Source organism: Mastomys coucha, unplaced genomic scaffold (assembly GCF_008632895.1).
Source record: "Mastomys coucha isolate ucsf_1 unplaced genomic scaffold, UCSF_Mcou_1 pScaffold6, whole genome shotgun sequence".
NCBI classification, from domain to species: Eukaryota; Metazoa; Chordata; class Mammalia; order Rodentia; family Muridae; genus Mastomys; species Mastomys coucha.
The window spans coordinates 132,395,612-132,410,292 of NW_022196912.1; the positions used below are offsets into that span (position 1 = coordinate 132,395,612).

The 14,681-nt window shown below is 35.9% G+C and overlaps 1 protein-coding gene across 4 annotated transcripts in view; it reads left to right on the forward strand.

Moving 5' to 3' along the window:
• Macc1 (MET transcriptional regulator MACC1) overlaps nucleotides 1-9,676 on the forward strand; it is a 255,637-nt gene extending 245,961 nt beyond the window's left edge. For all 4 annotated transcript variants that reach the window (XM_031357692.1, XM_031357691.1, XM_031357694.1 and 1 more), the window contains exon 5: nucleotides 8,189-9,676. In XM_031357692.1, coding sequence (XP_031213552.1) covers nucleotides 8,189-8,401 — 213 coding nt within the window. In that variant the 3' untranslated portion in view covers nucleotides 8,402-9,676. The remainder of the gene's footprint in view (nucleotides 1-8,188) is intronic.
• The last annotated feature ends 5,005 nt before the right edge of the window (nucleotides 9,677-14,681 follow it).

A 14,681-nucleotide genomic window follows, 5' to 3' on the forward strand; every position in this document is an offset into this window, starting at 1 on the left:
CAGATAAATTGAAATCATGTAACTTTTCTCATCATAATGCAATAAAAGTTTAAAAAAAAGAAAAAAAAGTATTTTGTAGGTTTTTAAAAGGCTTAGTTTTATATTATGCGTATGAATGGATTTTTGTCTGTATGTTTGTCTATGTATCAAATGCATGTATGATGCCCGTGGAAGCCATATTTCGTATTGGATTCCCTGGAACTGACCTTACAGATTGTTGTCAATCTCCATGTGGGTGCTGGGAATTGAACCTGTGTCCTCTGTAAGAGAAGTCCGTGATGTTAACTGCTGAGCAATCTGTTCGGCTCATGGGAAACATATTTTAAAGAAATGTTTCCATCAGAAAATATGTTTATACTATGCAAATATGTAAGTCTTGCCGACCTTTTTTTTTTTTTTCTGTGAGTGTTAGTATTAACTAGTTAGTATTGTCTGCTTTTGGGATCTTTATCCTCCTCCTGGGTTTCCTCATCTAGCTTTAGTATGAAGAAGGGTGCCTAATCTTATTGCCTTTTGATTTGCTATATTGTTTGATATTCCTGGGAGGCCTGCGTTTTTCTAAAGGAAAATGGAAGAGAAGTAGAGGGAACAGGGGTGAGGGGTCTACAAGGAGAGGAGAGAAGGAGGGAAACTGAGGTCAGGATGTAATATATGAGAAAATGAATTATAAAATAAATAATTTCCTTGTAGTTTTTCTGAGGATATTTCAAATTTTAATTTGAAATACTAGAAAAATAGCACAATTTTAAAAGTTTGATTTTACAGCAAGAAGATCAGAGGATTTCAAAGCTTATACATTCATAGGCCTGAGGCAGATCCTCAGCCAGCCTTCTGGATATTATTAACAAATATGACATTAAATTCTCTGTAACTCTTTTCCATCTACTCTCTCTCTCTAACAATAAACACCAGGCTCCTCCTTTCCTATTCACTATAAACCCTGAAGGTTCATTTTACACTTTAAATTACCTCTGCTCACTTACCTCTTTTCTATATAGGCACCAGCAGGCCTTAGGAGGGGTAGTTCCTTTAGCATGTCACACTGGGCCACTGTCTCCATGGAGACTCAGTAAAGCTAAGATTTTTAATCACCATCTGTTTTTCATCTCTGAAAATGTTCACATGGAGAACAGTATAGCCAGCCAGGTATAATTCTTTTTGCAGTCACTTCTTAGTGCAAGTTTAACTCCCTCTTGTATTCTCTAGAAACAGTCTTTGTTTTCCCTTCCTTTCTGACATCCGGAGTGCTCAAAATATTTTATCCTATCTGTTGATTAAAAATGAGAATGTAGAAACTGTTGTGATTTATTGTTAGCTTAAATATTATGCAACATAAGGACTGTGGTTAGGCTTCTGTGACCCTTTTTAAAAAGTCAAACATGACTGGGCAGTGGTGGCACACACCTTTAATCCCAGCATTTGGGAGGCAGAGGCAGGCAGATTTCTGAGTTCAAGGGCAGCCTGGAAAAAAAAAAAAAAGCAAACATGGAGATGGAGATAGGTAGATCTCTAGAGCCTCTGAGACAGCCCACCCAAATCTAGATGATATGTTCATCCAATAACAGACTCCCAAAAACCAAGATTAGGGGTTTGGAGAGATGGCTCAGTGTGTTAAGAGTGATTACTGTACTAGACTCTGAGCTCAGATCTCAGCACTCATATAAAAAGCCAAATAAGGACAGACAGCTTCATCTGCTTGTAATCCCAGAGCTGTAAGGTGCAGAGACAGAAAAATCATTGGCACTGGCAGACTGTCAGTCAAGCTCTGGGTTTAATGAAAGACTTTCTCTTAAAGGAATAAGTACAAGAGTGTGTATGGGCATACAGCCTCTTCTTCCAAATGTTATAAACTATGGACAGACAGACAGACATATGTCTGTCTATATGAAAAAAATAACCTATAGTTTTTCTATACGTGAATGAAGGTTTTATATAGAATTCACTCCAGTTTTGTATCTTTCCCATTTATCCTTTTCTTTAGTGTTTTATTCATTTACACACTTAATAGACTTTCTGATCCAACCAGTTCTTACTTAGCATTGGCTCAGAAACTGCAAAGCTCACAGACAGAAGTAAAATAAAAACTTTTTTCTTTTTAGGATAAACTGCCAATTTTTAAATAGAAAAAAAATAAAGAAGATTCACTATTGAGCTACATCCCATTGGAAAGTACATGATACCATAAAAATGAAAATAACTGTGTCAGTCATGTAAGAATCTTCTTCACATATTTCATTAATCTCTGCAAACACCAAGAAAGACATTATATTCATCCTTTTTCTTATACACATGTACCCTGAGTATTAGTGCATTCATGTTACATTCAGAGTGACATGGTGAGTGACAGAGCTAGGGTTTTAACCCTGTCTCTGTCACTCGTGGTCCCACCCACTAATCTAGACAGAAGATGAACTTTTACAGAGTTGATTAATCAAAGCTCAAAATGATCAGAAGTTAGGAGATGTCTGCAGATACCAAAGAACCAATAGCTTTTCAGTTACTGAGAGGACCTGGACTCCAGTTAGCAGTAAGCTCTAGGAGTGCACTTACATGACGTCATGTGTGGAGAAGAGAGATGTGTTGTTTTTCCTGCAGGGATCCATAGGCAAGACTCTTCTGGTGAAGCTCATTATCCTGGATTCCTGCTCCACTAGTCTGTTCATAAGCCCCTGACTTTGGACAAGTTACTTGGCTTTTCTAAGAATTTTTAAACTAAGTCATATAGCTCTATCTTTTCATGTGTTTAGATGGTTGGATGATATAACATATATGAAATATTTGTGATATTTGATGACAATTGTCATCATGAAACACATAATATCTATTGTTTTGTTGAAGAGAAAGAGTTGGATTTGACAAAGCTATGACCTTGAGTGATTTTTCTGGAAAAAGGAATCAAATGGAGCCACATTTAGTGACATGACTGAGAAAGAATGTAGGTAAGGAAAATGTCAGAGTGATTTCAGGGTCCTGAAGCTAAGAAATTGGCAGGCTGTTAACATATGTGAAAAAAATGAGGAAAAGTTTAAGCTGATCCACTTTTCCTTATGGACTTAACATTTAATTTTCCTTGGAAAATATCTCTGACAAAAGATACAAAGGGTGTCCTTGGACCTTGGAACTATCTGCTTTACAGTTAACTCTGGGTTTGTTTATTTGGATACTCTGTTGTCTCCTTACTTATCTAAGCCTGAAGCTGTTGCAGCCTTGCTATGTAAATCTTTGTTGTTTTGCAGTTAGACACACATTTATTCTTTCTTAAAGGAGGAAATATTCTATGGAAAGTCACCTACCAGTAACAGAGTATATAGAATATTCTCTTAGACCATCAGTGTTTGAATTAGAGTCTTGGCACAGTCATATTTTTTTATTTTATATATTTTTTGGAGATAGGTTGTCACATAGAGGTGTCACTATGCAACTAAAAATGACTTTGAGCTTATTTTTCCCCCCAGCTTTCCACTGTAGGTATGGGCCTTATACATGTTTATGTGATAGTAGAAACTGAACTTGGAGGTTGACAGCCAAGCATTCTATCAATTAAGCTACATTTCCCAGGCCTGATTTCAAGTTTTCTTTATCAAATCTGTTATTAGAGTGAGAGGGCTCTGTGGTTTTAGAAAACCAAATCCAGCTAAGTGTAAGACTCAACAGAAATGTTTAAAAAAAAACACTTGGTAATAAAATTAATTTGTGGTTATCCTTTAGTGAAATGAAGCTGGATTTATGATTTATAACTCAGGGACCTGGATTCTTGCCAGGATATGTGACTGTGATTTTGTTACTAAACCTCAAACTCAACAGTAATTACCTGTGATCAAGTACCTAATATATGTGAGAAAGTTTTATATCTTTTGCTTTATGTGCTTAGTGATGCTTTTACGGCATCTTGTAAGGTACAGTTTCTTTTATAGCAGGAAAAAGTAAAATCTTTACCCAGAGAAAAATTTGTAGCTTATCAAAGATACTGGCGCTACACAGCCAAAATGCTAACTTCCAGCATAGCATGTGCACTTTTTTTCTTTTATTTTATTAGATATTTTCTTTATTTACATTTCAAATGTTCTCTCCTTTCCTGGTTTCCCCTCTGGGAAAAAAAACCTTATTTCCTCCCCCCTCCCCCTGCTCACCAACCCACCCTCTCCCACTTCCTGGCCCTAGCATTCCCCTACACAGGGGCATAGAACCTTCACAGGACCAAGGGCTTCTCCTCCCATTGATGACCAACTAGGCCATCCTCTGCTACATATGCAGCTGGAGCCACGAGTCCCACCATGTGTATTCTTTGGTTGGTGGTTTAGTCTCTCTGGTTATATTCTTTTCTTCCCTCACTCAAATTCCATATGTGATCCATTTGTTTGGTGGTTTCTGTTTCTTTGTACTCCTTTATAGCCAAAGCATATTCCTCCTTCACCTATTTTCCTCCATATATACATAAGGTATTAAATGTAACTATAATGTGGGTAACTTTGAGGTACCTTAGTGAAGAATCAGGATGGGAATTATTGTACATACTTTATAGCTTTAAAAATCCAAAGCTCAAACTGAACTATCAAATAAAAACTGGAACTTGGATGTGAGCATAAAGATTCTGGCAGAAAAGCTCACTTTACTTTACAGCTTATCACTCCCTATATAATGGCAATACCATGCCTTATGGCAGGAGAGATAGTTCATCAGATAAAAGTGTTGGCTGTTCTTGCAGAGTACTACTGAATTTGTTTCCCAGAACCCACATTGTGGCTCCAAACCATTTGTAACTCCAGTACCAGAAGATTTAAAACCATTTTATGTTCTATAAGAGTGCCAGTCACATATACATACATACAGGAAGAACTCCCATAAACATAAAATAAAACCTTTTTAAAAAGTAAGCCATGTCTTTCTCACATTGATTATTACAAGTAAATTGATAGACACTTTTTCTAATTATTAATTAGCAAGTTGTGTCTGTTTACCTATTTTGTGCTAATATTTATCCAACTGTCTACCTTGTTCCTATCTGTAAGCTTCTAAAATGTAAGAATCATGCTTATTCTTCATTTTATGCCTTGCTATAACAAAAATTCTTGAAGGAATATATACTTGGTGAATCTAGGTTTATCAAGTAAAGCAATTAGTGGACAAAGATGTATTCACCATACTTACACTGTGTATGTATACTTACAACCATGTGGGTTGACAGCCACTAGTGATTTTGTGTAAAGTAAATGAGATTTTATACTGAAGACATATGCAGGCTTAGTTTCCTGCATGGAAAAATCCCATTCATATTTTAGTTCAAATCAGGAAGGTTATCTATATTCTGTCATTTCCATCCTAAGACTCTTATACCCATTTCTGTCTGAGTGTCGTTTAGAATTCAAGGTCTCTCTGAGTTTAAGGCAATATCCTTCTTTACATTTCTGATTAATTTAGATGTTCCTGGGTGCTTTCTTTGTACTTTCAAAAGTCTTACATAGAGATCAGATCTCAATAATCTATGTTTCTCTGAATTTCAAGGACTAGCTGCCCTATTCTGTGCTCTGTGAAAACTAGCTAATGTGAGAGGGTTATGTAGTACTCTGTACAAATGTATGGAAAGATGTAGGTTCTAATTTATGTGTCATCTAGTTTATGTGTCAATTCATATGTACCTCAGGGCTTCTCTGTATATACTAATATATTGTTGTGGAAAAAGTTGGCAAAGCTTGTCTGCCTCAGAAAGTCAGTGGGGTTGTTTAACTACCCATGAGTTTATACTTGTGCACTTGTGCATCATAGTGAAGAATGTCAAAATCACCAATTTGAAATTCCCAACAGATAGCTGCTTTCTGTAGTGTCCTGTGCTATCTATCACCTGTTACTCAGCACTGCCAGCTACTGCCTGTTGTAAATATTTCCAAATACATTTCTTTAACTCAGTCACAAAGGGACTTAGAACAGTCTGAGAGGCCATTAAATATGCATGCCATTATGTTAAACAATACATGAAAAATTGAAAAGTATTATTCCAGCTAGTTGAGTATTAGTCACTGAGTAGATTCAGTGTAGAATGTAAGTTCAGAGCATGTATCAACAGGATACATCCACAGAGATTAATCACCTGTTTAGTGCATCTCTCATCTAAGCAGTGACAGTTAAGATAGACCCTTAATAAGCTTCTATTAATATGGCTTAATTTGTCTTTCTTAATGAATTAATACTAGTAAGAGTAGTGTAGGTAGTTTGTGATCAACAAAAACTTTTAGAAAAAGAGAAACTGCATTGGCTTTATTTAAGTGGCAGAAGATACAAATTCCCATAAGCAGTATTGATGAGGGTAAAGCTTTTATGCAAAACTCTGGTAGTGATTTTCAACCTTTCTAATGCTGCAGCCCTTTAATACAGTTCCTCATGTTGTGGTGACACCAAAGCATAACAATATTCTATCATTACTTCGTAACTGTAGTTTTGTTTCTGTTAAGAATCATAATGTAAATATCAGTATTTTCTGGTGGTTTTGGGGGTAGTGACCACATGTTGAGAACCACTGCTCTAAGGTAAATTCTGTCTCTTTATATTATACCTTACCATGACATGACTTTGGTAATTACACTTCATTTTCTATTTTTCAGAATTATCTTTTGCAAGAGAGGTGAAGGAATGGGTGTTCATGTCTCTTCAGAAATATCAGTTTGAACAAATAACATCTTATTACCCCCTTGAGCTTTTTTTATGTGGACTGGAACAAAACATAATGGTACCTTGTAGAGATTTATTCTTTCCATGTAAATTATAGAGTGTATGGGTAATAGTGAAAGCAAGTGAAAAATTATATCCAATTACATGGAATATTGATGTTAATGGGGGTAATGTTTTAAGAAAGCAATCCTATCTAATATTTAGCTCAAAGTTGATACTCTTAACATTTTACAAGTGGTAGAATTACAAATAAGCCAAATTGATGAGTCCAAGTAAGTAGTGAGTACCAAAGTTTACATTCCAAATATTCTAATTATATGTGTATGGCTTGTTATTTTCTTAAAATAAATTCATGCTAACCTCTGTATATGTCTGTATTCTTCCATTTGTCTTACTTGCTTTGCCTTTGTCTTCATTCCCTCTGAGCCTGTTGCCTTGGTAACCATCACTATGTGCTTGTATGTGGAGCTTTCCCTTGACATACATTTATTTCTACGGAAACAGTGATGTCATTGGTGTAGGCAGGTACTCAGGGGAAACAAAGTAAAAAAACATAGAATAATTGTCTTTCCTTGAGTCATAAATGTACCATGAAAGTAAGCTTTCAAGGTAATGAGCTGTAATTTTGATTTGATCATCAAGCTACAGTTTTGCTTATGTATAATTTTGCTGAAGTAGAATAAATTAAATGTGCAAAGCATATTTAATAGCAAATTTTCATGATATGTAATACCATTAAATTCAACACAATTACATATATGTAACAAACCTTAACCTTAAATGTCAAAGAGTTAAAAATTTATTCAATTGTATTTGTTATTATTAAAAAATATAGTGTTGAGCCGGGCAATAGTGGCGCATGCCTTTAAATCCCAGCACTTGGGAGGCAGAGACAGGCAGATTTCTGAGTTCAAGGACAGCCTGGTCTACAGAGTGAGTTCCAGGACAACCAAGGCTATACAGAGAAACTCTGTCTCAAAAAACTAAAACTTATATATATGTATATATATATATATATATATATATATATATTAGTGTTGATAGGATGGCTTGGTAGGTAAATGTTTGTCATGAAGCTTGACAACTGAGTTTGATCCCTTTTTTTCACATGGCAGGAGAGAACTGACTCCAGTAAATTATCCTCTGACATCCATATGCATTTGTGGCATGCATTCACCACCACCACTACACACACAATGAACACATGCACAATAAAATTTTAATAATGCAAGGAATTTTATATTAAAATGTACACTAGATAGTAGATCAAGAAAAAGATTTCACACTTATAGCCATTATATTAAAAAACACCCTAGTTTAAGAAACATAGGGATATAGAAAATGGTTATTTTTTTACAACATCAAAAGTTCACACAATAGGCATTCCATTTTATTTTAAGTCTTAAAAAATATCTCTGTCTCTGTCTTTCTGTTTCTCTCTCTTTCTGTCTCTTTGTCTGTCTGTCTCTCTGTCTCTCTGCTACTTGTCTGTTATTCACTTAAATATATTTTCTTTTCTTTATAGACAATGTGGAAACCTGCCTATGATTTTCTCTATGCATGGAGTTCTCACTATGGAAATAGCTACAGAGATGTGTTACAAGACCTTCAATCAGCTTTGGACAGAATGAAAAACCCTGTCACTAAACAATGGAGAGATTTAACTGGAACTTTAATACTTGTAAATTCTTTAGAGATGTTGAGAGTAACTGCTTTCTCTACTTCTCAGGAAATATAGAATGAAGTAAATTTATGGAGCAAGGAGACTGGTAAGGGGTGTGTCTCTGTGTGTGGGGGGGAGGGTAAAGGGAGAGTGAGAGGGAAGGTGGGGGAGAGAGAAGAGGATGAACTCAAAGATGTCTTACATTTGGAAAACTAAGTGCAGAAATCAAATGTAGAAGACTACTTAGCCTTACAAAAACGGTTCTAAATTTTGAAAAACCATACCACATAGCAGAGTAGTAAAGAGGACCAATAATAAAAATGCATTCTGAGAAACAAAGCATGTTCCTCTCTTTGAACATCTCTTAAGTAATTTCCAGAAGAGAAATATGACACCATCAGAAAAACTATCTTCAAACTTGCACTAAGAATTTTTGTCAGCTACCTTCTGTATCTTGGGGCTATATCTAATTTGAAGTTTTCTCCCATCATCAGAAGGCAAAATAATCCTTTAGCCATCAGTATATTTAATAATGTTATTACAAACAATTACTATCACCAAACACTTTCAGTTCTAAGTTACTGACATCTGTTTGTCCTAAGTTGCTGACATGTGTGTGTGTGTGTGTGTGTGTGTGTGTGTATGTGTGAACATATCCCAAAGTGCATTACAAAACCTGTAGAAAACAAGGCTAATTTGAGACCTTGAGTCAGTATAGATAAATATTAATGATTGGCAGAGTTGACAAAAAATGATCTCTGTCCAACCATTGCATGACTGCCAGTGTCTTTGTATTTGGGTGTTCCTTTACTTATTGTAATTCTCTTAAAAGAGAGTGAATCTAATGATAGGCATACAGGTACTTGAGATATAAGATATGAGGAAGAATGCATGATTTCTAGCTTCTGCACTATTAATAATAGGGATGGGCAATAAAAAATGATGTTGTTAATTATAAAATGGCATCTACAATGACAGCTCCAATGGAGAAGCTGTGAGGCTGGAGCAGAGGATATCCTATGAGTGGGGAAGAGAGTGGATTCAGCAGAATTTTCTGAAAAGCAAATTATAACTACGTAGAGGCTTGAGTATTGATGTTGACAGGATAGGAGGGGTGGGAGCTAGAAATCATTGGATCCTTTAGATAGTGGACAGACAGCTCAGGGTTGGAGTAGATAGAGGGACAGGAGTAAGATAAAGGTATAAAGGCAAAAGGACAAGACTGAAATTAGTTTGAGAGGAGGCTACATTCAGGTCATTAAAACCTTTAGCACTTAGGAAGGAATGATGCACCTCAAAGGTAACTTGGATAGGCTGAATAAAGTATTGTTTATGAATTTCTAAATAAAACATGTCTCATTTTTTTGTAAAAACTAAAAGCATAATCACTTTAGAGCTTTTAGTACACTACAAGGTATTTGGTATGCTGGAAAAAGTATTTTGAACTAGTGTTTAGAACAATCTTAACAACAGTCACTATATATTTGATGATGCCCCAGTCTCACTAAGGGTTCAAGGACAGAATTTATTTTAGTTGAAAATAAATTCAGAGAGGAAAAAAAATCAGCCTATTTGTTAGACTAGGGCACAGTGACTTGAAACAGTGACTTTGCTTTCTTTAGAACATTGTTGGAATCTTACTAAGGTGTCATCAAACTTGAGAATTTTAGGACTGGAAAGCAAGGATTTAGCATCTGGGTTTGCCAGGCTGCAAGATCTAAGAACGAATAAGAGCTTGTTAGCTGATCAGTGTAGTAAGATCAAACTAACCAACCAACAAACAAAAAGCATGCCACCAACAAAACAGTTTAGATTTGTACTTCGTGACACCTGAAGGTTGTGGTTGGGAATTTTAAGCAGTTAAAAAAAAAAAAAACATAACTGTAATTCAAGCATGAAGCAGTGGTTTAAATATCAACACACAGATAAAACTCATGATCTCCTCTTCCAGCCCCTCACATGGGGTTTTGGGAGGGGGTGGGTATGATCAGGATGCAAAGTGAATATATAAATATATGGGGAAAAGAAAACCCTCATGGTCTCAGGAGAATTTTAAAAACGTGTTCAGTCTGTCCTTTCAATTTTGTTTTTATATATTTTTTATAAATTATACCTCCTTTTCTGCATTTTATAATATTTTTGGTGTGATGCATTTTCCTAATCAGAATAGATTAATTCAGTAATCACAAACTGACCTTCCTACTTGGCAGGAAGTCAATGGAATTAATAAGGCACTTACAGTCTCTTTGATATCATTAAAGCATCAAAAACTATTAATCTAAAACTTCACCAAGCATGCAAAAATGGAAAGAGATTAGATGGTCCTTTTAATTCCTCAGTCTTTTCATTTAATGATGCACAAATTAGTTTAGTCACTAGCTTGAAATGTGACAATTATTCATTGAAATTCCCAAATTCTTGGCTTCTTTATTTAGAGGGCTTCACATGAATCCACCAGAGAACTCCTTTAAGTTTGTATCTAACTGTTATATCAATCACAGGCACAGCACAGTCTTATGTCATATAGATGACATTGCATAAGTTGTGAACTTATACATAGCTAAGTTTGCAGAATAATCAATCAATGGATGCCATTGAACTGAAAAAAGGACTGATGATAAACAACTTTAAATATGTGACATGAGTTTCCAAATTTGAATTTTTAGGCCATAGTACTGTACATAAAATATTTGGTGATTTTTTTTGATGCCTAGGGAATGTTTGAGGTAATATAAAAGTCAAAATTTTAATCAGCATATGTTTTTGAAATTAAAATGGATTTTCTATTGTTTATACAAACACAATTGAATCCTCTTCCTATATGAACCATATACGCATGTAGTGCTGTACGGAACATTGGGAAGGGATGTATAGCCATAAGACAAAGACATCACTATCATGCTGAATAGGAAAAATATATAAACAGTGTTAAGAATAAAATAACACCAAAGTCTTGCATGCATGCTTAACTGGTTTACAGAATATGAAATGACTATTTATACACAAAACCTTGAGTTTGCACAGGTTTAGCATCTTATACCCATCCGATATCTAACGTGTGTTAATATTGATTTCATTCACTAGATATTGCTGCAGAACACACATACACAATACATTTACATTGATCTTATATGTATATATAAATGTTACATTTAATGAGTCATTTTTAAATTTTTAGTAATAGTGAAAGTTTATAGAGTGGGGAATAGGGTGAAAAGATCAGAACTGAATAATAATTAGTAAAATCAAAGAGAAAACTTTTTTTGGCATGGAAAGCTTTGTCTTCAAATTGACAGTCCAGAATTCGAGGGTTGTGGCTTCTAATCTTTGCCTATTAATCTAAACAAGCCTTTAGAGCAGTCACTCAGCCTTCTGGACTTTGGTTTCTCAGTAGTAAAAGAACATAAAACCAAGTAACTTTGAAAGCTTTCCTAGCAGTTAAGTGCTTAAAAGTAATAATAGGCTGTGCACATTGTGGTTTTATTTATTTTGTTAAGAGGGAGAATGTGAAAAACAACAATTTGAATACAAAACATCAATATCAAAATGATAATGGATAGCACATGTATAACATACTCTATTGGACATTATATCACTGAAGTAAATAATTAATAGGGAAACCCTGAGAAAGGAAAATTATATTTCTGGCTCATAGTTCATGTGTTTCAGTCCAGCATTCCATGGCTTTGTGTTATTATGCTTGTGTTGAGGCAGAGCATCCTGGTGGATGAATGTGGTAGAGAAAAACCCCTTCAGTAAATGATAAATAGGAAGCTGAGAGAGAAAAGCAGAGGCTAGGGCCAAGTATAACCTTCAAAAATACACTACCAGTAGTTCCCTTCCTCCATGCATTATGTTCCTATTATTAAACCCCAGAACCACAAAAATGAAATTTCTCATAATTATTTATTTTGTATAGTCTACCATTTTTTATTTATTAGGGTTTTTTTGAGCAGAATATTATACAGTCTCTTATTCTCTGCACCTTGACTAAGTTTAGGTTTCTGTATTAATTATCGTTTACTTTAATAAGAAACTTCTCTCATGGAGTTTGAGAGATATACTGACCTATGGGAATAATAATAACTCAGTAGAAGTCAATTTAATACTGTGTTCATTTAGCACAATAATAATAAAATTTTTACTCCAAAGGACTTGTTTATCCACAAGTTCTTGGCCCAACAGTGGCCTACATATGAAATGGGACTTAAATACAACCAGAAAGTGATTGTTTGCTTCCATGATGCTTATGCCACTATTATACTAGTTTGACATAGATTTGTAGGGTTAATATCTGGTTAAGACTCATGATTAATTTTCTCCTCTGATATTATGCACGGGTACCTATCAGCATTATGATAGCTACCTAGTAGGGATGAAACCTCCAGGTCAGTATGCCTCTTGGAATCTATGACTCTTACAGCTGTATGTGGTGTCTTCAGAAATAGGGTCTTACCTCAAGCTCTGGAGAGTAACCTAGAACATTGGCAAATAACCTATAACATTTGTGGTCTGTGGGACCTCACTGACTCTGGTGATTTGAATAGGTTTGACCCCCATAGACTCATGTGTTTGGATACTTGGTCCACAGGGAATGGGACTATTAGGAGGTGTAGTCTTGTTGGAGGAAATGCATTACTGTGGAGCTGAGCCTTGAGGTTTCTTATGCTCAGGCTCCACCTAGTACTGAATTAAATCAGTCCTTCTGCTGCCTGAGGATAGAGATGTAGAACTCTCACTTTCACAGCTTCACTCAGTGGCCTTTGAGGTCTCCATGGATGGAAGACTTTGCCACACATGTGGTCTTAGCAGCTTTCCCTAATCCTGGAGGAAGATTTCACAGCACCTTTACACCTTTCTTGATAAAGCCATCCCTGGAGGTTTTAACCCTATGGCTAAAACTTCCATATCAAGCTGCCTGCTGACCCACTGCATGACTTACATTTGCATGAGCTTTGACTTATTCATAGTTTCCTCTGTTGCTGGGTGGGGTCTTGCCCTGAGGATACCATTTATTTTAGCATTTATTCCATTTAGCATCTGGCTTTTCTTTAAGCATCCCCTCTCCTTAAGCAGAGAACTTTGCTCCAACATTACACTCACAGGTTATCCTTTTCTCTTCAAGCTGTACATTGTGCACTTGTTTTTGCCTCACTGCTCTTTTTCACTGTAGATCTGCATATGAGTGATCACTAACAACTGCATGACATAGTCAATACTAGGCTGTCTTGAAATTTCCTCTGCTAATGATATTAGTACAAAAGTCAAGGGCAGAAAGCACCCATATTCTTTGCCCAAATATCGTAAGACTGGTCTCTAATATTTTTCCCTCTCTGAAACCACTTGAGCTGGGCCTCCAAAGCTACATTGCTCTCAGTACCACTGTCTTCCATGTTTCTATTAATGCCCATTAAGCCCTACTTACAGCATTCAACCAATTTTCTAGTCAAAAGTCCCAAAGACTTTCATATTTCTCCAAACAACAACATGGTTAGGTCTGTCACAACAATATTCTAGTCCCTGGTACCAACTTCTCTCTTACTTGCTGTTCTATTGCTGTGAAGAGATACTATGACCAAAGCAGCTTATAGAAGAAAGCACTTAATTGAGGTGCTTGCTTAAAGTTTCAGAATGTTAGTCTGATTCTCCTGTGGGAGCTGGCAGGCAGGCATAGTACAGAAGCAGTAGCTAGCTAAGAGTTCACATTCTGATCTTTCTTGTATTAGGAGACAGTTGCTTGAGACCAGGCATCTCAGAAATGACCTCTACCCTGCTGACAGTCAAAACTGAGGTCTTCTCTCCAGGCCCAGGAAACAATGTCTGTCCTGTTTCTCCAAGTGTTTCATGTTTTTCTGTTAATCAGTAAAGAATATAAAGAGGGAAGTTGGTGTTACCTAAATTAGGGCATTACCCTAAATTAGGGTTTACCAACTCCTTTGTTCCCTTATCAGTTTGAATTCTGGACCAGAAATCCAGCAGGGGACCTAACTGCAGAAACTGAGTCAAGGATCCTGATACCTGAAACCTGGATAAAGCACAGTTACCAATGTTTACTTCCTTTCTTAAATCTTTGTGTTAAAATATGGTTGAATAATACTACAGCCTGCCCTGATCCTCCTCACTTTGTAGTCCCATCCTTTAAAAAATGCCGTACAATCTTCTTTCTGGGATGCTCTTCAGATCCCAAAATGACCACAATCCACTTGTATTTTCACCCATGGAGAAAATAAAGCTTCCATTTTAAGCTTCTGTCTTAGAAGTGAATTTTCTAGGCTTCTCCCCAAACCCAGGAATAGGAAGGAAATAAAGATAGAGCAAGAATGGACCTGTCTTGGGGTCTTAAAACTTCAAAGCC